This window comes from Bubalus kerabau, chromosome 6 (assembly GCF_029407905.1).
Source record: "Bubalus kerabau isolate K-KA32 ecotype Philippines breed swamp buffalo chromosome 6, PCC_UOA_SB_1v2, whole genome shotgun sequence".
Taxonomy (NCBI): Eukaryota; Metazoa; Chordata; class Mammalia; order Artiodactyla; family Bovidae; genus Bubalus; species Bubalus kerabau.
In genome coordinates, this window is record NC_073629.1 from 33,892,538 (window position 1) to 33,905,487 (window position 12,950).

The following is a 12,950-nucleotide window of genomic DNA, read 5'->3' on the forward strand; positions in this document are numbered from 1 at the left end:
CTAAAAGTTGATGTTCTTCAAGTTGGTGGAGCAACGGTACCTGCCGTCCAGGCCACGGGAACATAGCAGGTTGGGCAGGCAGGGGCAGGCGTGGTGCTGCCGTTTTCTGAAGAAGGGGACCTGGGGAGAGAGAGGAGAGTAGACGTCACCTTCACCAAAGGGAGGCGGGCCCCCGGGGGGGGGCCTCTGGCCGGCCCAGCCCTGGCTGAAATGTCTCATCACCTGCACCCCAGCACCCCAATAATGGCTTTTATAGAGGAGGAAACTGAGGCACAGAGAGGTTAAGTAACATGCCAAGGTCACACAGCCAGCTTGTGGAGGAGCCAGGGTTTGACCTCAGGCAGTCTAGCTCTGATACTGTGCAATGTGGCCCACCCACCTATCCCCCAAACTCCACGAGCCCCCACACCACCCACCGGGGTCCCCCCGCTGACCCAGCACACCCACTGTCTCACAAATTCACACTCACACCGGTGATTGAATATCACCTGTAGCTCATCCATTACACTCTCCACCCTGTGTGGGTGTCGGGGATGTAGCTGCACAGGACAGGGTCCCTGCTGGGTGACTCACACACACAGGAAGGCTGAGCCACTGAGGGTTCCTCAAGGAGGGTGAGTAGGAGGGGTTAGGAGCATAGATAAGTCGGACAGCCTGGGCTCAAATTAGGTCTGCCAATTCCCAGCTGTGTGACAACCGGCAAGCTTTTTAGCCTCTCTGTGCTTCAATTTATTATCCGTAAAGGGAGTTAATAATAGTGGCTACCACATGTGGTTGTAAATAGGTTTACATGATAAAGAGGTTTAAACGTGCAAAACCATCACTTAGTATGATGATTGGCATGTGGTAAGCACTCGGTGTATTACTACCTCTGCTGCCTGTTTTGGGAATACCCCAAGGCTACAAGGACTGTGCTCTGTCTCCCTCCCTGCCTCAGCCTCCTTACGCCTAGGAGGGCTGTGCCAGGGAGGATGATGATTGGAGGATGCTCCTGGGTGCAGGCGTGCTCCCCAGAGGGGCTTGCAGGGCATCTCGGCCACAGAAAGCCCAGGGAAGTGGGCGCAAGCCCACAGGTGCTGCCGCATCCACCTGACAGAAAAGGCCCTGGGGCTGTTCTGTGGTCTCTGGGATGCGGCTCCTCAGGAAGCAGAGTGGGTGCTGGATGCCTAGGGCACAGAGGAGTGAGTCTCCTTAAAGTGTATGCCCTGGGGGCCTGGCCAACCTCACCCTGCACACCCCCTCATACTCAGGCTCTGGGTGGGAACCCACTTTACAGTCTTACTGCATTGTGTTCTTGAGGGGAGGATGTGTGTGCACGTGCTGAGTCACTCAGTCGTGTCCAAGACTTTGCCACCCCATGGCTTGTAGCCTGCCATTCTCCTTTGTCCACAGGATTCTCCAGGCAAGAATACTGGAGTGGGTTGCCATTCCCTTCTCCAGAGGATCTTCCCAATCCAGGGATTGAACCTGTATCTCCTTCGTCCCCTGCATTGCAGACGGATTCTTTACTGCTGAGCTACCTAGGAAGTCTAGAGGAAGAACCCTGTGCAGTAAAGGGCATTCAGGAGACTCTCAGAATCTGAATTTATCAGAACAGAAACTTTAGGAATGTCAGTCTACTCCCCACTTTGTATGCATGAGGTAACTGAGACCCAGGGGCCTCGGCAAATGAGGAACTGGGGTTCCAGCCTCTAGGTCTAACAGGCTGTGTGATTAGGACCCCGCTGTACCCCAACCGCCCCCAAAGTAAAGAGGTGGCAAGAAATCCCTAGATTGGAGTCGGAACACTGGTCCAGCGCCTTGTGCCTTGAGCCAGTGTGAGCAGTACCTTGTGGCTGCCGGGGTGGCACTCCTCTCCTGCCCGCCCCAGCGGGGTGCACACCCGCAGCCCACGCAGCCACAGGCTGACCGCACAGCAGGTGCCCGCCCTGCACTGGATATCCCGCTCGCAGGCCTGCGGGGGGGAAGACAAAGGGGCCGTTAGTGCCCGTGGGCACCACTGCAGAGAAACCAGAAGGGAAAGTACATCCAAAAACCCTTCAGAGGGGTGCTGGGAGCGGAACCCAGGCCTCGGTACCCAGGCCTCAGTCCCCCGGGACACCTGGGGCCGTGCAGCGCCACCCCTGCCCCTGTCGAGGCAGGAAACTCAGGGCTGAGCGGGGCGGCAGACTTGGATCTGAGAGCCCTCTGAGCTCCTCTGAGGCCACTTGGTGAAGAGGCTCCCCTCTGACAAGGCTAGAGCTTAGGAGACAGAGCTTTTCTAGCACCAGAAAATGCTCAGTGGATGCTAAGGAGATTGAAATAACTCGAATTCTTCGAGGGGGAGGGTCCCAATGGCCAGCACCCCAGGGTGGTCGGTGTCAAGTTTCTGTGGACAGGGACCCTCCAGCCCTCACCCAGCAGTACTCGGGGCTGGTGCCTCTCCTCCCCACCATGGCCCCCTCAGTCCTCCCTGGAAACCCAGTTTCATCTGAGGGGCCAGCATCCCCCGACAGGTGTTTCCCCCAAGGGCATCTCTGCTGGCCTGCCTGGCCCTTATGTGACAATTGGCAAGTTATTTAGTCTCAGGCAATGGCAACCCACTCCAGTACTCTTGCCTGGAAAATCCCATGGACAGAGGAGCCTGGAAGGCTGCACTCCAGGGGGTCGCAAAGAGTCAGACACGACTGAGTGACTTCACTTTCACTTTTCACTTTCATGCACTGGAGAAGGAAATGGCAACCCACTCCAGTGTTCTTGCCTGGAGAATCCCAGGGACGGGGGAGCCTGGTAGGCTGCCTTCTGTGGGGTCGCACAGAGTTGGACACAACTGAAGCGACTTAATAGTAGTCGTAGTAGTGCCTCAGTTTACTACCAGTAAAATGGGTTACTAATAGTAACTCCTCTAGGATGGACTCCTCTGGGTTGGGCTCCCAGAGCAGGGGCTGAGTGGCCCTGCCTGGTTTCTGAAAGGTGCCATCTGTGTGTGTTTTAGTCGCTCAGTCGTGTCTGACTCTGCAGCCCCATGGACTGTAGACCGCCAGGCTCTTCTGTCCATGGAATTCTCCAGGCAAGAGTACTGGAGTTGGTTGCCTTTCCTGTCTCTAGGGGATCTTTCCAACCCAGGGACTGAACCCGGGTCTCCTGAATTGCAGGCAGATTCTTTACCATCTGAGTCACCAGGGAAGACCCACACAAACCTGCTTTAAGCTAAAGCCTACATTAAGGAAAACAGAATTAAACTGCTCCAGACTCAGGAGAGGCCACCTTGTTGAAGCACCCCACCTTCCCATTTCAGAGATCTGTGGCTTCTCTGAGCTGAAACTGGGAGCTGGTTTGGGTTGGCCCTTTTCCACGGGGCTTCCCTTGTTGCTCAGCTGGTAAAGAATCTGCCTGCAATGGGGGAGACCTGGGTTCGATCCCTGAGCTGGGAAGATCCCCCTGGAGAAGAGAAAGGCTACCCACTCCAGTATTCTGGCCTGGAGAATTCCATGGACCATATAGTCCATGGAGTCGCAAAGAGTCAGACACGACTGAGCAACTTTCACTTCACTTCTTCTCTGCTGGGCCATGCAGTGCCCTCTGGCTACCCTGTGGGGCCCTGCAGTAAAGTGGGACATGCTGGGACTGCTCGACACTCAGAGGAGGTGCAGGGGGCAGTCATCTGGTCTCCAACCTAGTGAGGGCACGTCTCACACACCAGCTGGTCCCTGAAAGCTCAGGGTCAGGGCTGAGTGGACTCCACGTGACTCTTCTGCCACAGAGGTGTGGCATCACTGTCCCCCCTGGGAGGAGGGCCCCTCCAGGACTGAATTTGGGACAGTCGAGGTCTAGGGAGCAGGGCACTGCGGGGATGGTGGAGCCCAGCCTCTTTCTGAGAGTCAGACGGGGCAGCAGCAGGGCTCGGAGTGCAGAGGGAGCGGCTCTAACCACTCTGACTGCTCGCGGCGGGTCTGCTCGGTGTGTCCCTCTTCTCTGTCTTCCCAAGGGTCAGCTTGGAGGCTCTTCTAGGAAGACATTTTCCCATCTCTAAGCCCTCCCTCCTGTCAGATCTGCCTCTGGGCCAGACTCAGGATCAACCTGCTCCCTGGTGGGGTAACCACGGCTTCTGCCCTCTGCTCTCACCCTCCCAACCTTCAAGCTGCACCAGAAGAAGGCCGCCTTCGGTGGCTCACATTCATCAGGTGCAGTTCTGTCCTGACAGTTGTATTTACACTTTGGGTCCCAAAAGCACTGGCTTGCCTTTGATGTTTGTTCTGCTTTGAAACTCAGTCTTTTTCCTCTAAAAGGGAGAAGAAAGAGACTTCGCTTTCTGTGAACATTACAGTTAATCCAGTTCCAGGAATGGTTTGGCCTCCTCTACATTTCCATTTTCTGTGTAAAAAGCTGGAGGAAGTTGAAACAAAAGTGAATGTCTCTCTCTTTTTTTTGTTCTAGTGGCTTTTTATCTAGAAAGCTCCCAGGTCAGTCATTACTTTCCTGTTTTCATAAGAATGGTCCCATCACCATCACACAACCTGTGCCCATGAGAGGGTGGGTCCATGTGAAGTCAAACTTCTGAGGGAGAACCACTATTGGGGTGTCTTGAATACTACAATGTGCCTGCCTGGGTGCACCCACAGTGGGGCTGGATTTCTACTTGTTATCTGACCCTTGTTTCTGGGTCACTTAGCCAATTGTTGGCGTTACCTTTATTCCTATCAACTGGGCACAGAGTTAAAACATATAAACTGCATGGGAAAGAAAGAGTTTCAAGATCGACTTTCTTAAGAGTAGAGAAAGCAGAGATTAAACATACCCAACAGAAGCTAAATAAGGTCACAGCCTTTAATTAAGTCAACTTACTATGACATGTGAACCAAACCATGCATGAAAACTAAAATTTACACAAAAGATAAATTAGGGAGTGCTAATCCACTTTATAAAAGATTCATTATTGCTCAAAAACCTTCTTTTGACCAAAGGTCCAAACTTCAGAATTTGCAATGCTCTCCTCATTTATTGAAAGCAGAATTTGATTTACACAGTTTCTCTGAAGCAGATCCCCTTTATTGAGGTCTAACTAAAGTGAAAACCCTGTGAGATGCCTCTCGGAAGTGCGGTCTGGAACTGGCTCCCATGTCCTTGGTTTGCTTCCTGTGTGGTTCCTGGGTCCTGTCCCAGGCAGACCCTGACATCCTCCCAAAACCCAGGGTAGAGAGAATGTTGGACGACTTACCCCGGTGATCACGGCACAGTCGGACACGGTCACCAAGAGGAGTATCACTGAGACTTGCATGGCACCTCTCATGGTCACTTGGGGTGAAGGCAACCACTGCCAGCTCCGCTGCCTCCGCTCCGCCTCACACCTGCCAGCTCGGAAGGCCAGGCTCTCCCCTGAGATTTATAGCGTCCGATCCAGGCTGCCCGTGGATGCCTTGTCTCCACTCTTGCCCATGACTCTGTTATTCAGATGATCTCAGAGATGGAGATGAGACCTGAATCCCTAATGACATTGAATCACCAGCGAAACCAATAAAGATGAACCATCGGTGGCAGTGACAGCCGCTCTGACTCTCAGGACGCAATGATCCAGTCAGCTCCATGCATCGCACCCCACAGTCCTTGTCGCCTCTGGGGCATCCTTCTATTCTGCTTGGGGCCAGGGGAAAGCTTTGGTAATAAATCAAGGGATTTGCAACATCACCATTCACTCCTCCCTGCACCAAACCCAGGATCATCGGCTCCTTCACACTCAAGCCAACAAGAATGATCTGGGCTTTCCTGTCGGACTGAGGGGCTGAGATGACATAGTGAGAAGGCAGTGTCCTTGGTCCCCTAGAACAGGGGTCCCCAACCTCCAGGATCTAATGCTTGATGATCTGAGGTGGGGCTGATGTAATAATAATAGAAATAAAGTACACAGTAAGTGTAATGTACTTGAAATCATCCCCAAACTATCTCCCCAACCTGGTCCTGGTCCATGGAAAAATTATCTTCCATGAAACTGGTCTCTGGTGCCAAAAAGGTTTGGGACCGCTGCCCTAGAAGGTTAATATTCCAATAGGGAGACATAAGACAGTGAGAAAACAAAGCCAGGCTTGTGGGGTTGATGTTCCTGAGAAGTTCATAAGGAATTGCCCTCTAAGAGGCTCTGGACAAACACCAAGTGTCACTTGGCTCAGGAACCAGAAGGCAGAGGATGAGCCAGTTGACAGGTCCCTGAGGAAAAGTATGCTTGAGCTGGGTTTCAGCTAAAGGTACCAGGAGCCATGTGCCTTCCTGTTCTATGGGTTGAGCTTGACCTTATCCAGGGGCTAACAAACATGGTGGGCTTCGACACCAGTCTTGGGGAAGGTGAATCTGGGCACAGCCCCTCCTAGCAACTGATGCAGAGACCTCCCAGGACCTTTTATCAGACAATCCCCACAGTGATAAAAGTCCCTTCTCTCCACAGTGATAAAAGCCATTATTGCCCAAGAAATGTCCTCAGTTCAGTTCAGTTGCTCAATCGTGTCCGACTCTTTGCAACCCCATGAACCGCAGCACATCAGGCTTCCCTGTCCATCACCAGCTCCTGGAGTCCACCCAAACCATGTCCACTGAGTCGGTGATGCCATCCAATCATCTCATCCTCTGTCGTCCCCTTCTCCTTCTGCCCTCAATCTTTCCCAGCATCAGGGTCTTTTCAAATGAGTCAGCTCTTCGTCCTGCAATATGTTAATAGGTGTTGCAACTGCTACTGCTAAGTCGCTTCAGTCGTGTCCGACTCTGTGTGACCCCATAGATGGCAGCCCAACGGAATCCCCTGTCCCTGGGATTCTCCAGGCAAGAACACTGGAGTGGGTTGCCATTTCCTTCTCCAATGCATGAAAGTGAAAAGTGAAAGCAAAGTCACTCAGTCATGTCCAACTCGTCATGACCCCATGGACTGCAGCCTACCAGGCTCCTCCATCTATGGGATTTTCCAGGCAAGAGTACTGGAGTGGGGTGCCATTGCCTTCTATGTGCATACAAATACATACATATGAGATTTCCACAGTCGAAGCTTTGGGAAACTGATTACACAGTTCCACCAGCTTTTTTTTTTACTGCAGGACTTTTCAGGGCCTTTTATATACTAGTAAGCACTTGAAACAAAAGCAGGAAAATGCAATTGGTAATTATTTCCTAAACAGATTAATCCATCCAACACTTTTTTTCTTAGAGTGTCCCAAGGGAATGTGACTCCTAGGTAGACACGTTGACCAGCGTTTATGAGTGAGAGAGCGGGGAAGAGAAGAGCAGCTCAGCTTCACCACCATGAGCAGAGTGAGAATCTAAAGCTAGCCTCAGTCTTCTCATCTGTAACATGAGGGTGAGAATAGCATTTACATCATGGGCTTTTGTGAGTATCCGTCCATGTATTTATGTATTCATTGCCTATATATTTAGTCACAACTACTGTATTGAAGGGCTCAGACAGTAAAGAGCCTGCCTGCAATGTGGGAGACCCGAGTTTGATCCCTGGAGAAGGAAATGGCAACCCACTCCAGTATTCTTGCCTGGAAAATCCCATGGATGGTGGAGCCTCGGGGGCAACAGTCCATGGGGTCACAAAGAGTAAGACGCAACTGAATGACTTCACTTTCACTTTCTTTTCACTATATTGAAGGCACTATTTTGGGCGCTGGAAATAGACCAGAGAGCAAAACAAGATCCTTGCCCTCATGCAGTGGAGACAGATAATAGACAAATAAACAAATAGATTTATAGTAAAATGGCTAGGGGTGCCGAGTGCTATTAAAAAGGAAGATAGAGGGACTCCCCTACTGATCCAGTGTCTAAGACTCTAATCTCTCAATGCTGGGGCCCTGGGTTTGATCCCTGGTTGGGGAACTAGATCCCACATGCCACAGCTAAAACCATGTGTAGCCAAATAAACAAATAAAAATAAATATTAAAATAAAAAGGAAGACAGAGAGGACAGCAGAGTATGACATGGTATGGTGCTTTAGATGGGGTGAGGGTCTCTCTGAGAAGACACTCAAGAACCCCAGTAAAGTGAAGGAATGCACTGGGCAGAGCCTGCGGGGAGGAAGCGGAGCAGAGATCCTGTGGTAGGGCCTTCTTGGCCAGTTCCAGGAGCAATAAGGAGGGTGGAGAACAGGGGAAGGGGGAGGGAGGGATGCTGTTGGAGCAGGAGCGGGGGCCACACCCTGCCAACCTTGCAGGGCATGGTGGAGGCCTGACAGCAAGGGTGATGTGCACCCTTGGAGTGTTTGGAGCAGAGGAGGAGCAGGATGTGATTTACACTTTGAAGGATCTCTCTGGTGGTTTGTGGAGAATTAAGTGAGATGCTGCTGCTGAAGTCTCAGCAAGATGCCTAGCACACAGCAGCATTTGCAGCTACTGCCATTTTCTATCATTTTAAAAAGATGGGCCTACGGGGAGAAGGGGTAGTTAGGGAGTTTGGGATGGACATGTACACACTGCTATATTTAAAATGGATAACCGACAAGGACCTACTGTACACCACAAGGAATTCTGTTCAATGTTATATGGCAGCCTGGACAGGAAGGGAGTTTGTATGAGAATGGATAGATGTGTATGTATGGCTGGATCCCTGCACTGTTCACCTAAAACTACCACAACATTTTTAGTTGGCTACACTACAATACAAAAGTTTTAAAAAATTAGATGGGCCTGAGTGGGGGACAAGAGGGAAAGATTGGGAGTTTAGGATTAACAGAGGCAAACTTTTATATATAAAATGGATACACAACAAGGTCAGACTGTATAGCATGGGGAACTTGTATTCAATATCCTGTAATAAACCATAATGGGAAAGAATATTGTATAACTGAATCACTTTGCTGGACATCAGAAATTAACACAACATTGTTAATCAACTATACTTCAATTAAATATTTTAAACTGATGGGCCTGTCAGCCTTCATGTAAAATTCTCGTTCCGGGTGAGAATCAAAATAATATGGCTATGGCCCATCTGTATACCATGGCACTGATCCAGACACACCACAGGAGAACCAGGAGACCACCACCTGTCAGTAACTTACAGAGGGAGAAGGTGGCATTGTGCCGGGTGCTGGGAGGGGCACAGAGGCTGGCCGGCCTGTGTGCTTCAGGGGCCCTGCGCAGACCGCCAGTCTCACACAGGTTGCTTCTCAAGAGACAATGTTAGCTCGCAGTGATCTCAGGCTAGCACCCACCTTCTGCCCTCATCCCCCACTCTCACCCCCTCCCTCACTCTCACGCCCTCCCTCACTCTCCACAGCACACAAAACTAATTATCGCACACAAGGGCGTGAAGAATGGTAGCGAGCGATGCTGCTGCAAACAGGACCAATAACAGCAACTGAAAGCACTTTATTTTTCTTGGATACTGGTGCTTGAAGACAAGCCAGTTAGAGGGAGGCCAGGGATCGACAGCAACCTGGTGGAAATACCAAAGGAGACTCTAGAGAGCTTTGGGGTTCTTGACTCAATAACTCCCATCAGCAGATGTTCACACGGAGCCTCCCACATGTCAGGGTCGGGGTTCACAGCTGTTGGGCCTGCTTTCTTCCGTAACTGAGGGCTCTCCTGTTCCTGTGCACAGGTGGATTTCAGCAGTATCCTCCCAGCGCCCAGCACAATACCAACTTCTCCCTCTCTCTGCTTTAGTGCTGTGGTGCAGATGTCATTATTTTACGGGACTGTTTATACAGCCAGTGTGTGTGTCTGTGTGGTGAGCACAGCCCTCCACTCAAGCATAGGTATGCCCTGGAACAGAGGCACAGGCTCAGGAAGCCTGACTTGACTCAGTCCCCGAGGTCATTCACCCTCATACGTGGGGTAACCTGGATTCCTAGGGGGTCTGAGCTCTGCCTTCAGCTCTACCTTCCAGCTCTACCATGAGGCCATTGCTCTGCAAACTAGAAAGGGAGTGCATGTCCACAGGCCACATAGCTCCTGCCTGCGACATGGCTGATCACTTTATTAGTGGTTCATTAGTGGCTAATGATTAAATGAGAGCTGCCTCTGATCCACTTAAGAGAGATGTGAAGAAAGGAAGGAGCAACCAGGGACTTCCCTGCCATCCAGTGGTTAAGACTCTGTTCTTCACAGCAGGAGGCACGGGTTCCATCCATGGTCAGGAAATTAAGATTTCACATGCTGTGCAGTGCAGCCAGAAAAGAAAGAAAGAAGCAATAAAACAATGGAAACCCACACATCCAAACCAGTAGTTCTTAATCTAGGACCACAGCTCCCCAAATGGTTCATGAACAGAATTCAGAAGATCCATGAACTTCGGCAGAGAAAACAATTGCATCCTGTTATCACTCACTGCTAAGTGAACTGTAACATTCTTCTCTTCTAACCATAGGCCACAAACACAGAAGTATTCATCATACCTGGGTCCTTGTCACCAAGAGAAATTAGAGATCTTTTAATACCATGTTGCTACCCCAGGTCCAAGTTAAAAGAAACCCAGGTAAGATGGTAGGTGTTGCAAGAGGGCATTAGAGGGCAGACACACTGAAACCATAATCACAGAAAACTAGCCAATCTGATCACAAGGACCACAGCCTTGTCTAACTCAATGAAACTAAGCCATGCCGTGTGGGGCCACCCAAGATGGGCAGGTCATGATGGAGAGGTCTGACAGAATGTGGTCCACTGGAGAAGGGAATGGCAAACCACTTCAGTATTCTTGCCTTGAGAACCCCATGAACAGTATGAAAAGGCAAAAAGATAGGATACTGAAAGAGGAACTCCCCAAGTTGGTAAGTGCCCAATATGCTACTGGAGATCAGTGGAGAAATAACTCCAGAAAGAATGAAGGGATGGAGCCAAAGCAAAAACAATATCCAGTTGTGGAGGTGACTGGTGATAGAAGCAAGGTCCGATGCTGTAAAGAACAATATTGCATAGGAACCTGGAATGTTAGGTCCATGAATCAAGGCAAATTGGAAGTGGTTAAACAGGAGATGGCAAAAGTGAATATTGACATTCTAGGAATCAGTGAACTAAAATGGATTGGAATGGGTGAATTTAACTCAGATGACCATTATATCTACTACTGTGGGCAGGAATCCCTTAGAAGAAATGGAGTAGCCATCATAGTCAACAAAAGAGCCCGAAATGCAATACTTGGATGCAATCTCAAAAACAACAGAATGATCTCTGTGCATTTCCAAGGCAAACCATTCAATATCACAGTAATCCAAGCCTATGCCCCAACCAGTAACACTGAAGAAGCTGAAGTTGAACAGTTCTATGAAGACCTACAAGACCTTTTAGAACTAACACCCAAAAAAGATGTCCTTTTCATTATTGGGGACTGGAATGCAAACGTAGGAAGTCAAGAAACACCTGGAGTAACAGGCAAATTTGGCCTTGGAATACGGAATGAAGCAGGGCAAAGACTAATAGAGTTTTGCCAAGAAAATGCACTGGTCATAACAAACACCCTCTTCCAACAACACAAGAGAAGACTCTACACATGGACATCACCAGATGGTCAACACCAAAATCAGATTGATTATATTCTCTGCAGCCAAAGATGAGAAGCTCTATACAGTCAGCAAAAACAAGACTGGAAGTTGACTGTGGCTCAGATCATGAACTCCTTATTGCCAAATTCAGACTTAAATTGAAGAAAGTAGGGAAAAACACTAGACCATTCAGGTATGACCTAAATCAAATCCCTTATGATTATACAATCGAAGTGAGAAATATATTTAAGGGACTAGATCTGATGGATAGAGTGCCTGATGAACTATGGACAGAGGTTCGTGACATTGTACAGGAGACAGGGATCAAGACCATCCCCATGGAAAAGAAATGCAAAAAAGCAAAATGGCTGTCTGGGGAGGCCTTACAAATAGCTGTGAAAAGAAGAGAAGTGAAAAAGCAAAGGAGGAAAGGAAAGACATAAGCATCTGAATGCAGAGTTCCAAAGAATAGCAAGGAGAGATAAGAAAGCATTCCTCAGCAATCAATGCAAAGAAATAGAGGAAAACAACAGAATGGGAAGGACTAGAGATCTCTTCAAGAAAAGTAAAGATACCAAGGGAATATTTCATGCAAGATGGGCTCGATAAAGGACAGAAATGGTATGGACCTAACAGAAGCAGAAGATATTAAAAAGAGGTGGCAAGAATACACAGAAGAACTGTACAAAAAAGATCTTCATGACCCAGATAATCACGATGGTGTGATCACTCACCTAGAGGCAGACATCCTGGAATGTGAAGTCAAGTGGGCCTTAGAAAGCATCACTACAAGCAAAGCTAGCAGAGGTGATGGAATTCCTTTTGAGCTATTTCAAATCCTGAAAGATGATGCTGTGAAAATGCTGCACTCAATATGCCAGCAAATTTGGAAAACTCAGCAGTGGCCACAGGACTGGAAAAGGTCAGTTTTCATTCCAATCCCAAAGAAAGGCAATGCCAAAGAATGCTCAAACTACCGCACAATTGCGCTTATCTCTCACACTAGTAAAGTAATGCTCAAAATTCTCCAAGCCAGGCTTCAGCAATACGTGAACTGTGAACTTCCAGATGTTCAAGCTGGTTTTAGAAAAGGCAGAGGAACCAGAGATCAAATTGCCAACATCCACTGGATCATGGAAAAAAGAAGAGAATTCCAGAAAAACATCTATTTCTGCTTTTATTGACTATGCCAAAGCCTTTGACTGTGTGGATCACAATGAACTGTGGAAAATTCTGAAAGAGATGGGAATACCAGACCACCTGACCTGCCTCTGGAGAAACCTATATGCAGGTCAGGAAGCAACAATTAGAACTGGACATGGAACAACAGACTGGTTCCAAATAGGAAAAGGAGTTCGTCAAGGCTGTATATTGTCACCCTGCTTATTTAACTTCTATGCAGAGTACATCATGAGAAACGGTGGGCTGGAAGAAGCACAAGCTGGAGTTAAGATTGCCAAGAGAAATATCAATAACCTCAGATATGCAGATGACACCACCCTTATGGCAGAA

General features: G+C 49.1%; 1 protein-coding gene across 1 annotated transcript; it reads right to left on the minus strand.

The window, feature by feature from the left end:
* Positions 1-5,269, minus strand: PROK1 (prokineticin 1). Its single transcript, XM_055586880.1, has 3 exons — positions 5,198-5,269; positions 1,829-1,954; positions 1-120 (listed from the first exon to the last, which is right to left on the minus strand). The coding sequence occupies exons 1-3, from the start codon at positions 5,267-5,269 to the stop codon at positions 1-3; spliced, it is 318 nt and encodes a 105-aa protein (XP_055442855.1).
* Positions 5,270-12,950: the final 7,681 nt, after the last annotated feature.